General features: G+C 34.4%; 1 protein-coding gene across 1 annotated transcript in view; it reads left to right on the forward strand.

Annotated features, from left to right (window-relative positions):
* Positions 1-13,049, forward strand: part of GNA13 (G protein subunit alpha 13) — a 63,103-nt gene extending 50,054 nt beyond the window's left edge. Inside the window, exons 3-4 of the mRNA XM_021000760.2 lie at positions 1,868-1,918; positions 7,122-13,049. Of these exons, the coding sequence (XP_020856419.1) occupies positions 1,868-1,918; positions 7,122-7,694 (624 nt within the window). The 3' untranslated portion in view covers positions 7,695-13,049. The remainder of the gene's footprint in view (positions 1-1,867; positions 1,919-7,121) is intronic.
* Positions 13,050-13,457: the final 408 nt, after the last annotated feature.

Below are 13,457 nucleotides of genomic sequence, written 5' to 3' on the forward strand. Positions count from 1 at the left end.
TGTTGGTTGGTAGAGGTTTATATATGTTAAAAACCCTTAGTAAAACAACAGGAGTCAGAATGGAGAGGTAGCCAAGTAGAGAACTCTTACGGAAAGATCTGGGGACCTGTGGATAACTTGCCAGGAATTGAGTAGGGTGATACCTTGTTGTTCAGTCATTTTCAGTTGTGTCTGACTCTTTGTGATCCCAAGTAAGGTTTTCTTGGCAAAGATACTGGGATGGTTTGCCATTTCCTTCTTCAGCTCATTTTATAGATGAGGGAACTGAGGCAAACAGGGTTTTAGGTGACTTGAGGAGGGCTGCACAGCTAGTAAGAGTCTGAGGCCAGATTTGAATGCAAGAAGTCTTCCTGACTCCAGGCCAGGCATTCTGTCCACTGTGCCATCCAGCTGCCGTAGAGTGATATAGAGGTATAGAAAGAACCTCAAAAGATAATTGCCACCTCCCTTCAGAGACCTTATTTTCCATATCTGTAAAATGAGGATTAATACCTTAAATAGTTCACAGAATAATTGGGAGGATCACATAAAATATATATGTATATAGCTTTTGAAACCTTTAACACTATAAAAATCAGTTCATATCATTATTTATTATTATTATTATTATTATTATTATTATTATTTATTATTATTATTATTATTTTGAAAGCAGATGATAAAATTTAATACTTTAAGATACTTTTCTACTAATATCATCTTTAGGATCTATAAACTAAGAAGGAAATAGTTCATCTATTAAATGTTATTTTCTTTTTTCTCACCTTCCAAAATCATCTTAGTCATATTTTCTAGAAACATTACCAAATTTTCCAGGTCCTAAGGAGATTCTCACCTTTTCCTCAGTTAGGAAAGGATAGAGACTGGGTCTGTGATTTTGTTGTTATAGGGAACTCCCCGGTGAAGAAACTCCTACCTGTGCAGGCCAGTTCTATCTTTTCTTTTTTCTCTTCCTTCCATTATCCCCCCCTCCCCCCAGTGAGGCAGTTGGGGTTAAATGGCTTGCCCAGGGTCACACAGCTAGTAAGTGTCAAGTGTCTGAGGTTGGATTTGAACTCACTTTTTCCTGACTCCAAGGCTGGTGCTCTATCTTAACTGTGCAACCCAGCTGCCCCTTGTCTTTTCAATTTATAGGCTTAGAGAGTTTGTGTACAGCACTGAGAGGTTAAGTAATTTGCTCCAGGGTCAGACAACCAGTATGAATTAGCCGAGAAACTTGAATGCAGTTCTTCCTGTTTCAAAGGAAGGTTCTCTTTCTATCCATTACACCATACTCCTTTTAGTTTAGCAATGGTTAGTGGCATATATAAATATAGTAAAAACATCTGTACTTCAAAAAGGATGGTCACTTTGCCAAAAATAGAGAAATGGATCCTGCAGCACTATTAATAATTTAACAAAAAAGATATGCCTTTTACTACAAGTTTATTTTTAAAATATTCAGCTTTTTTTATATGTGGAGCCATCCTCTTTCTCAAGGTAATTTTTATTTTCTCTATTCCAGAGGTATTAAAATTCAGGCAAAAAAGTAAGCTTAAATTTTAATAATAAACTTATCTCAAAAGTTTTTTTTCTTTAAATTTATAATTAGACCTATGAAAAAAGCTATATGCATATTATAGATGAATTTAAAAGCCAAGTTTTTTGGGTTTTTTTTTTAAGTTTCATGGAGGGTGAGATTTTAATGCCTTTGAAAGGGCTAGCTGTTCGTTTCTGTTAGTGACTAAACAGATATATTTGAACTGTATATAGTAAGACCATGTAATACAAATTGTTACAACCAAGTTTTCCATCCCTAACGAGGCATTAATATATATATAGATATATAGATATATTTATGTATATTTATTTTGTTCTTGTTTTTTAGGGTGAATCTGTAAAGTATTTTCTGGACAACTTGGATAAACTTGGAGAACCTGTAAGTTTTAACACTGTGTATTTCTGGGGTTTTACCACTTAAAAGGTAGCAGCCAGATATTTTTGCTTATTAGTCAACAAGTATTTATTAGTAGCTTACTTTGCAGGCATATACACACAAGTATGTGTCTCTGTGTGTATGTGTATGTGTGTTATATTCAAAATAAAGGATAACAGTTTTGGGAGAGGGGGCACTAGTAGACAGGGGAATCAGGAAAGGCTTTATGTAGTAAGTGGTACTTAAACAGAAGACCAAAGATTCCAGGAGGCAGAAGTGAGGGAGGGTATGCATTCTAGGCATGGGTGATAGTCATTGCAAAGGTATAGAATCAGGAGTTAGTCTTATGGTGGTGTTCAAGGGTGAGTGAGAATGAAGGGTTGAGGATAACAACAGGGTTACAAACCTGGATGGTGGTACCTTAAGTTTGGAAGAGTGGGTTGGGGGAGAAAATTAATGAATTCCATTTTGAACATTTTGAGTTTGAGATATCTCTGGGACATCAAGTTTGAACTGTCAAATGGGTAAGTTGGTGATGTTGGAGTAGTGCTCAGGAGAGAATAGGACTGCCTATATGCATCTGGGAGATATCTACATAGAGATGATAACTGAATGCATAGGAATTGATGAGATCACCTAATGAAAGAGTATATAGAAAAAAGAAGGGTACTCAAGACAGAGCCTTTACACAAATATTGAATCATCTGAGGAAACTGAGAAGTGGTCAGATAGGTAGGAGAACCAGGACAGGACAATTTCCTGAAAACCCAGACAAGAGAGATTATGCAGAAGGAGAGGAAAAGGTGGTCAGTATTGTCAGAGGTTGTAGAAAGGCCAGAGAGGATAAGGAGAGCAGAAGCTGGTGGGTTTGGCACATTAAAAGATTGTGGATGATTTTGGTGGGAGCAGTTTTTTGAGTGATAAGCTCAGAAGGAAGTTAAGAGAGCACAAGCAGGGGAAATCAAGGCACTGAGTGTAAACATCTCAAAGTCAGCTGAGAAAAGAAGGAGAGAGAATAGTAACAGGGATGATAGGACCTAGTGAGGAATTTTTATGGATGGGGAGACTTGGACACATTTTTTATAATACAAGGAAGAAACCAGTAGATTGGGGGTGGGGATCAGGAGAGAGATGCAAGGAGTAGGGTTTGACTTTGGTAAGTAGGTAGTTTCAAATGTAGTTTAGGGATGAAGTCAAGGGACTCTGAGAAGAGGAGGAATTGTTGGATGAATTGGGGAGGAGAGGAAGTTCTCCACATATCATCTCCCTAAAAAACCTTTTTTCCAGTAGTAAAGTTCTCAGCTGAGTGAGAGGGATGGGAGGGTGGGGGTGGGGAGGCAGAGATTTGGAGGCTTGAGAGAAGAGATTTGGAATAGCCTCTGTGAAGAGTGGGATAGAAAGTTAGGGACGAATAGGATTACCTTGCTGCAGTAAGGGCCCAGTGAGATTGCATAGCAGAAATTTGTAGTGTAACTAGTTAGCTAAGTTGTGTTTGAAATCAAAAGGGGAGGAGAGTTTAGCCAGGATAGGGGTGAAATACTGTGGAGTTAAGAGTTATTCCAAGTCAGAGTAAGGACAAAGAGCAGGCTTGAGAGGAGTGAGAGGAGCACCAGGATAAATAGAATGATAAGAAATAATGATCAGATAAAGGAATTCATTATGGAAGTGGAGCATTTGAAGATGATAGCAAAATCAAGGGCGTGGCCATCTTTATGTGAAGCAGAGGTGGACTGGTTAGGAGTCAAGTAGATTGAGGAACTGGAAAACTAGGGTATTTATTTGAGGGAACTTCATGCATTTTGGAAGTCCCCTGATAAGAGGGCAATAGTTGGAATGAAGAGGAACACTGTGAACCAGGCACTGAATTCATTGAAAAAGGAGGGAGAATGTCCTGGAAGTTGGTAGATAATAGCCACCAGAATCTGGTAAGCATGACAGATTTAGAGAGATTCAACCTTAAAAGAAAAGAAGTTACTGAGTCATGACAATAGAGAGATAGCTTCTGTATATCTAGATAGAGGGACAGTGAAGAGCAAAGAGTGATCCAGCTCACCCTACAGTCCAGTGAGTCATGTGTGAGGGAAAGTGTAACTGCTACTGAAAAGGCCTGGAATGTAGTCTCATCTGGAGGGGTTGAAGGTCTCAGTGAGAGCCAGAAGATGGAAGAAGCGTTAGAGGAAGAGCTTTACAATTAAGGAAAGTTCATTAACTACAGATTGGGAATTCCAGGGAACACATTACGAGGTTTAGGCAGATAAAGAACAGGAAATTGGAAGAGTATCATTGAGATCAATGGGGATTAGAAAATTGGCAGCAGGGTTTGGGGAGGAAGGTTGCCTTTCAGTAGTCTTAATCCTTGTGATTCACGATCACAAGGATAGATAGACTAAGACAGGTGAGAGATTGTTAACTGCAGATGAAGTCAGGAGACTAGAATGTTCTCCTGATCTCTCATCAGGGCCTTTGGATCTTGATTCTTTAGTTTCCCAAGAGGGGTGTATGCTGTCTTACTCTCATGAGCAGTGGCAGCAACCAGTTTGGAAGTTAAAAAAAAAAAGTTCACACCAAGCATCTTTTCTTATATTCCTTTCTATTGAGCTCAAATTCTTCCTACCTCATATTAAAAGATACCCTATTCACAGCTATGATCCCTGAAACTCCTAAAGAAGACATGACAATTTGAAAGAATAAAGAAAAAAATGCATTTGAGAAAGAAAAAGACATCTCATTTTACTTTATTTTCCTATGTACTTTTGTAAAATAGGAAAAGAAATTATAAGAGAATTATGTTAAAACTTTTTAAGTGAAAATATTTTCATTTCAGGATCATTGGTTTTTCTGTCCTTCCTAGATAGTATTTTGTATATTTCTCATACATTCAGAGAGCTTCACTCTTATTGAATACTGTTGATCTTGCCCCATCACCTGGCTTGATGGGTGGTTAAGCTGTAAGATAGCACAATTCTTTGTATATAATGAGTGCTTGTTGTTTTTGTTGAATAAACAAACAAGTGAATTTTCTTTTCTTTCCTGGTAATAACTGAAATGATCTTATAATAGTTATCCTAAAGTTTTCTTTCTATAACAACAGACAAGCGATAGAAAAGAGTGCTTTATAAATATTTTTTTCCAGGACCTAGGCAAGGGTAGCATAATCCTGTCGCCACAAATCTTTTATGGGAACCTGTAATAGAGTATGAAGATGCACCAGATTTTCTGGTTGGTTGACTAGCCTTTGCGTTTTGTATTAGACAAAGCAGTGTGTTCATTGTTGTTTCTGGTGTACCACCTCCTTTCTGCTCAGCACCATATGGGGATCCAAAAGTTCAGGGTAAGATAAGGTTCTTATTTTTAAGGAGTTTATAATCTAGTAAGGAAAGCAAAACTAATATGTATTAAGTACTAAACTATAATGTTGATTTAGTACAATAATAAGAGTTCAGAGAAAGGATAGTTTAAGCTGGAATAGTTAGCCCATGTGTGAAAGACATGTAAGATTTACTTAGATGCAGGAAGGGAGAGAGGTAAAGGAGGATATGTGGAGAAGGAAACTTTCATGGTATCTGGAGCTGACCTGTCTGTCACAGTTGTGTTAAGTAATACAGTAGTTCCTGTGTTGAGGAAAAAAATTAATTCCTAGTATCTTAAAGCAGGAAGGGTAAAATCATAATTTACACATTTGCTATTGCTACCTTTTTTCTGAATATCAGCAGAAGTCAACCTCAGGTCAAGGTAGGAAAAAATAAAAGTGCTTTTATTTAAGGTAGCATGAATAAGTAAGTAGATAAAAAGTAGGCACTATAAATGAGAACTCTAGTTGGGGGTTAGAATGCAAGCCAGATTATAAAGAGTAAAAGAATTAAGAAATTTGGTCTTCATTAAGTAATAGGAAATCATTATAGATTTTTGAGTAAGGAATAAGTAATAGGAAAATTGGCATTGGTTTCAAGATAAATATGAATATAGAAATAGTAGAGACAAAGAAGACTAGTATTCATGTGTGAAGAGATTAAAGTCTAGATTTAGGGTTATTTGGAGAAATGAATGTAGAAGAATTTCAAAGGAATAAAAATGCCAATTTGATGGCATTGAATATGGGGATTAAGTAGAGAGAAGAGTCAAAAATAATTCAATTATACAGTCCTAGTGACTAAAAGATTTGTATGAGTGAAAGAATTGGTTTAAGTTCGTCATGTATGGTTGGGAAAATAATTTAGTTGGAGTAACTACACCCATTCAAACATGTTCAGTAGTTGGATGTAACAGAATTTTCCTGATAATTTTGCCTCAAATAGTTTCTCCAAGCCCTTGTTTATTTGCTATTTCATAGAATTTCCCTAATACTTATATAGTCTTAACCACATGATTTACCATTACCACTCAGTAAAATAATTCTTACATTGTCTGCCATTGTTTCTCTACTAGTCTTATCTGTCCAAATAGATTATCAGCTCTTGAGTTCGGGAATCATGTCTTACAGAGCTTCTTATCACCTTCACAATGCTATGCATGTATTAGATGCTCAATAAGTAACTTATATTTGATCAGAAATAATTAGGGTGGCTCCTATAGATTGTTGGAACACTGTGATACAAAAAAAAAAATGTGGAAACTGTGTGCTGGGCATTCCGCCATAATAGCACTAGACTGCACTTGAAGCTAGCATTCAGCAAGAATTAATTGAAGTGTATTGTGTGCACCAACCTATACTAGGCACTATAGAGAAGACAGAAAAGAAAATTAGGGCAACAGAGGCAGGAAGGAACAGCATGGATATGTTTCAAGTAGAGAAAAATTATTCATTAGCTTGGGACATATTACATGTGTAGAAGCATAATAAAGGTAATTGGATAGATAAATGAAAAGCAGTTGATGAAGTACTTGAAAGCTTGGATGAGGGTTTGATTAGTAGAAAGAAAACAAATGGAAATTATTGTACAGGAAGTGATTTTATGAACAATAGTATCCTTAGTGAAATAAGTAATACTGCTTATTGTTTATGGTGAGTTTTTTTGTCAGAATATCCACCTTGATGCTTTTAAATATTTTAAAGATATTAGAATTTAATTATAATATTGAAAATTGAGGGTTAATTTTGATAAATATTTTGTTTGGACATTTGTTCAATAAACCAGTTAATAAGCATGTCAAGAATCACAGTGGTTGGTACTGCATTTTAAAATGATAAATATAATTTTTCTCCTAGGATTACATTCCATCACAGCAAGATATTCTGCTTGCACGAAGACCCACTAAAGGCATACATGAGTACGACTTTGAAATTAAAAATGTTCCTTTCAAAATGGTTGACGTGGGTGGTCAGAGATCAGAAAGGAAACGTTGGTTTGAATGCTTCGACAGTGTAACATCAATACTTTTCCTTGTCTCTTCAAGTGAATTTGACCAGGTGCTTATGGAAGATCGACTGACAAATCGCCTGACGGAATCTCTGAACATTTTTGAAACGATAGTCAACAACCGAGTTTTCAGTAATGTCTCTATAATTCTCTTCTTAAATAAGACAGACCTGCTTGAGGAAAAAGTGCAAATTGTGAGCATCAAAGACTATTTCCTAGAATTTGAAGGGGATCCCCACCGCTTAACAGACGTCCAAACTTTCCTGGTGGAATGTTTCCGTAACAAACGCCGGGACCAGCAGCAGAAGCCTTTATATCACCATTTCACCACTGCTATTAACACAGAAAATATTCGACTTGTTTTTCGTGATGTGAAGGATACTATCCTTCATGACAACCTCAAACAGCTTATGCTACAGTGATGTGCAAAAGACTTTATTTTAATACCCTTTTGTGTTTGTTTGTTTTTTGGGATTTTGTTGTTGTTGTTGTTGTTGTTGTTGTCTATTTTTATAAATAGCAGTTTACAACAGGACTACAAAACCTTAATCCTGTGTTAAACTTTTTGAAAACCGTAGTCTGTCTTCTGTGGACTTTGGTTTGTGGCTGAAAGCTGCTGAATACCACATTATTGCCAACTTCTGCTCAGATTCAGGCTTTGAATCTTTTCCACTATAGCTTCAAGTTAAATCAAATTGTAATTCTGTAGCAGACTTCAGTTAAATTTATTTCAGGCTTCAGTCTCTTCCCAATTTTCCAGTCTGAGTTGTATTTCTGTAGCAGCTGTTAACTTGTAGGTATGTGGTTAAGGTTATTCAGTTCTTAAAAAACAAATAAGGTGTCTTTTTTGCCTTACATTCAGTAGTATCTTACCTAGCTTGCAGTGACTGCAAGGGCTGTTGGAAAAGATTTGATCCAAGGGATGGCATTCCATGGGCTTATCACAGATTTGGCCTTACTGTTTTTTAATTGATATGCAACTATTGGTTGTACATTTTAAAAAATTTGTGCTTTTTGAAAGTAATGTTCTTAATATTTTAAAGTTTACATAAGCATTTCTGATTTGATGCTAATCAAAGAGTATTCACAGATGGTACAAGGAAAGCCAATAAGTAAACAGACCCCAAGTAGTACTTTGGTCAAAAGCAAATCATGAAATGTAACTTATAATCTTTTTGTTCCTATTTAATGATGATATATTAATAACATACCATATGCTGAATATTCTGGCAATAGTAGTAAATCAAAGCTGCTTGCAACTTAAGTGATACGACTTTTAAAATAAAGCCTTTTCAGAATTCTTTTATTTGTTTAACTCTCAGACTTTTAAATCCTGTCTCAGATGATTTTGGTGATTACTGTTTAAAAAAATACAGTTGCAACATCACAGATACTGTTCTTTTGCTGTTTTGATCATTTCAATAACTTCAGTCTTTGAGGCATTTTTGTGTTTGTTTGAAACTTACCATGGACAGTTATTTCCCCTTCAAATTCAGCAAATCATTAAATGGGGTTATCATGATTAATTTTTGGTGTATCTGTCCAAAAAACACAACACATATTGGTTGTATAATTTCTATTTTTGAAATGCCATTATTTTTAGTACATTTTAAGTGTTAAACCATATGCTTTTAAGAAGTTATAATTTGTATAACTCGAGACACCTACGTGTGATTAAATTAAATTTGACTCCCCACTGCTTCCTTTTAAAATCATTTTAAATGTACTTCTACTAAATAGCTTCATAATTACAAATGCACTCATTATTAAGATGATCAGAATGGTTGTGGTTGCAATAACAAATACTGTATTTTAGGTTATAAGTAATCTTAGAACTTGGATTTTAGAAAAACATGCACGATACTTTTTTTTTTAATCAAACTTTCTCCTTTTTTAAAATTGTGATTAAGACTGTGACATAGATCACTTGACTGTAGCTGACTCTTCTCAGGTATTTTATTGATTAGAAATTCCTTGAATGTGTGGTCAAAACTATGTATCATCAAATCTTTCAGGGGCTGAGTTCACTAAACTGTCTGGCTTAAGTCTAAACTTTACAGTGAGCTATCTAAACAGAGATTTTTCTTGACATTCTTGTTAAAGTAGATTTCCTTTGACTTCAGGTCCCGTTCCCGTCATCCTAGAACTATTACCGTTCAGTATTTCAGTATTCAGTAATACAGGAGCATTCAGACCTACACTCCTGGATGGCCTCTGACATCCCTTCCAGCTCTAGATCTGTGATCTTACATCATAATGCGACTGTGTAGCAGATTTCCATGCATGTCTACAGTTTTCCCACATATAGTGATTCTCGCCAAAATGAACTTTAAAAACTGTTTTAAAATCCACAGGGTTAGAATTATTTCACTAGTGCATATTGGTAAATATATTCACATTAGGCTTTTCAACAATACATTGCTGTGTAAATCTAACATGTGAAATGGTCAAAACAAAGCATTAACTTTAGTGAAGACTAATGTGTTTTTATATGTAAAGAAAAATGTTTAGTCTTTCTTAATCATATTTAAAGCATGTTATTGGAGCCGCAAATATTCACTAAAAAGATAAGATTACTAAAATTTACCTATTTAAAGCAATCTGCTTTTTTTTAATTTGGACTGCCATTAAAAACTGTTAGTAATACCTACCATAGAATAATCTTGGTAGTGAAGTGTTTATTTCTGCAGATTGAAATGTGTGATTTTTTTTTTCAGTGACAACATTATTTTAACATTTAGTAATAGTTTAAATGGACCTATAAGTCCACCCTTTAGATCATATTTTACATATCTTTTAAAACTAAAGGAAGAAGTCTTATTATTTGGAGCACTGAACTTACCTTTGAAATACCACTATATAGGGAAGAAAATGGTGAAACTTAGGGGACAGGATAAATGAGGTTGCTTGTAGATTTATTTATTTTTTAAAATATGCCAAAATAAATTTTTTTTGGCCCAGTCATTTAAAAAAAATCAATTTAAATGTATTGTGCCTTAGAACATTTGGTTTTGTAAGCCTTTCTTGTGTTTTTTTTGGAAACACATGTCTAGTTACATTATATTATATAATATTTACTGACTCAGTGGTTGTAAACCTGAATGCTTTTTAATTTGTCTCAAAAAATGTCACTAAAGTGTTTTAATGGCTTTGAAGAAATGTGTTCTACACAGTGTTGCTATTTAAGTCTAACAATGTAAAAAAAAATTTGGGCCTCAGTTTTACTTATATATTTTTAAGTTTTCTGAAGACAGAAATCCAAGGTGTTGTGCTTGTGCCAGTCAAAATACTTTGTTATGATTTTATGATGCCATTTGATTTATCATATTCAAAATTAAGCCAGACCTCTAAATTTTTTATGTATTTGATTCTGTTGTGAAAATGGCTCCTGTCTTGCTGCCTGGAAAATACTTTCAACCAAAAGAATGAAAAAAAGAGGAAAAGGAAGTTTAGGGGGATTGGAAGGTTTTGTTTGTTTTTTAAATTTTAATTGATTTAACTTTATGTAAGTTTTCTACTGTTTGATCTCTACAGTGGATTTTTTAAACAAACTTTTCCAGTTAGATTGGGCAAGTATTTTGAAGTAGACATTTAAAGTTACATTCCTTAAAATCAGTATTGGAAGTGAGTGGGCATTATACCGGTTTAGACTCATATATTTGTTGTTTGTTTTTTGCTAGTCAGTGGGGTTAAGTGACTTGCCCAGAATCACACAGCTAGTAAGTGTCAAGTGTCTGAGGCCTGATTTGAACTCGGGTCCACTTGACTCCAGGGCTGGTGCTGTGTCCACTGTACCACCTAGCTTCCCCCCATACAATTTTTATAAGATCATTTGGGCAAATCAAACCTTATAATGTATGCTCAAATTATTATATATATATTTTTTGGAGAAAATGTATTTTAGTATTAATATACATACCCAGTTTTTCTCTCATATTTGTGGAATAAACTTACCAAGTTATGTTCTTCCGTATGTTGAAACTTAAGTCACCATTTGGAAAAGTCCTCAAATTGCCATTTTAATAAGGTAATACATTTGGGTAGAGCCAGAAATAAAGAAATTTAAAATTTAAGCCAGGTTCCTTCCATTGCAGATTTTATAGCATGTGTTCTTTGTGTATACAAGCGTAAAAAGATTGAACATCAGTGTTAACTCTGAATTTCTTCAGTCCGTGAGATCATACTTGTTTAGCCTATACAAAAAGTGGTGGTAAACAGCCCCCTTGAAATTTTTTTAAAACCACATTTGTTTTAACTTTTTTTTTGAGAATCTAAAAAAGAAATGGCATCTAATACCTTTCTTGTTGAAAATTATTTTATTGTTTTGCTTTAAAAAAAATACTGGGTCAGCATTGTTTTCTTTTCCCATTATTTCAATATATGCAATGTACCCTTGAAGTAGATATTTTATGCTGCTTGATTTTTTTATATTCCTAAAAAAGAAATTTATTACCCTGTAGCTGGATATACAGTTGGTTACATGGTATATAGTAACCATTAAGGGAGTGTATTATTATTAATGGTTTACATCAAGGAATAGATAAGTCCATGGACTAAACAGAAGTAAATATTTAATAACAAGGTTTGTGGTAAAGACCCATTATGGTACGATGTCAGGGCTTAATAAACTTATAATAGAGGTGGAAATATAGAAATAAAGGTGAGGGTTTTGTTTAACAATTTGAACTTTAACTAGATGTATTTTCCAAGTGCCATCAAGTAGATATTAGACTTAGTATTGTAAGTAATAACATCATTTGAGGTACATTTTGCAGACCACTATCTTGCAGTCTCTTCACCTGTACTTGAATGTAATATTATCATTTTCAAGAGAGATTTCACTTTTGTGATGTTCAAGTTTAATCATTTAGTTCCAAATACCACTACTGTTCATATACCTTACAAATTCAAGCAGTGCTTTTTGAGGTTATAGAAAATTCTCATAATTTAGCCTATTCTGCCACTTAATTCTGTTGATGAAAATTGTCGGTCAGTAAGTATTAAGCACCTACTATGTGCCAAGCACTGTACACTGATAAGTCAAAGTATGAGACCCGTGATGAGAATTTAATCCATTGAGGACATGATAATGAAATAGTTAAATCTTGTTTGTGATTTTGGTATTTTACATTACAGGATCGTTGCCTAGATACTGCTTTAAATCTGTGAAAAAAAATTTTTTTGTCCTTGAAGCAATGTTGTAATGGGCATGCACCACTCAGCAACTATCCCTTTTTAATGGTACCAGAAAAAAAAATTGGTTTAGTTCTTGGAAAGGTATGCAACATTGCTGCAAATTGCTATTTACCATATCTCTCTGCCTTTTACTTGAAAACAGGTAACTAAATAGCAAAATATTTTAAATGGCTTTTCTGTACTATACAGTGGCGAGAGCTTAGTTACCATAAGAAGCCTTATCTAAAAATATATTTTGTAACAACCGTAATAGATACTGTATCAAATAAAACATGATTTGTATTAGCTCTGTATAAAAGTATTTGTGGCTTGGGACTTTTTATACATAAAACTTTTTATAACTTTCCAGGGACTAAAATATCATTGTAAATTTTACCATCTGTACTTTAGTTTGATTGGCAATAAATTATTTCTAGAAGAGGTCTAAAGGAGGGAAGCATAATTTGATTTTATAAGGTGATTGAATTGCTAGTATAGTAAAGCTTTTTACTTTTGTACATACTTCGCAGACATTTTGCTTTTTGCTATTAATATTTGCATTGTAAAAATTACTGACATTTAATAAACACATTTACAAACCATTCAGTACTATTAAGTTATTTAAAGCAATAGCTTGGGCATTAAAAAGTGCAAAAGACTTAGTTTAATGGCTAGAAAGCATAAGTGCTATTTAAATGACGTAAGCCTCAACTATGTCAACATTTTTAATTTTGCCCTAGCCCATTAAAAATTATAAGATAGACATCAGAATCAGACCACATAACAGGCTTCCAGCCATTTGTTTTAATCTTGTCTTACTACCACTACCAAAATCTTCCTTAAAGTTGGCCATAGAGTCTGATTCTTTCATGGAGACAAGGTAGGGAAGAAGGTACTTTCATTGGGAAAAAAGAAATATTTAAGTTTGAAACAGGAAAGGTAGAGGATAAGCTATTCCAAGAAGTGCTGTAGTGGAAGGAGTGCTGGACTTTGAGGAAGATAAGTTCAGT

Source organism: Phascolarctos cinereus, unplaced genomic scaffold (assembly GCF_003287225.1).
Source record: "Phascolarctos cinereus isolate Bilbo 61053 unplaced genomic scaffold, phaCin_HiC Scaffold_5;HRSCAF=322, whole genome shotgun sequence".
Taxonomy (NCBI): Eukaryota; Metazoa; Chordata; class Mammalia; order Diprotodontia; family Phascolarctidae; genus Phascolarctos; species Phascolarctos cinereus.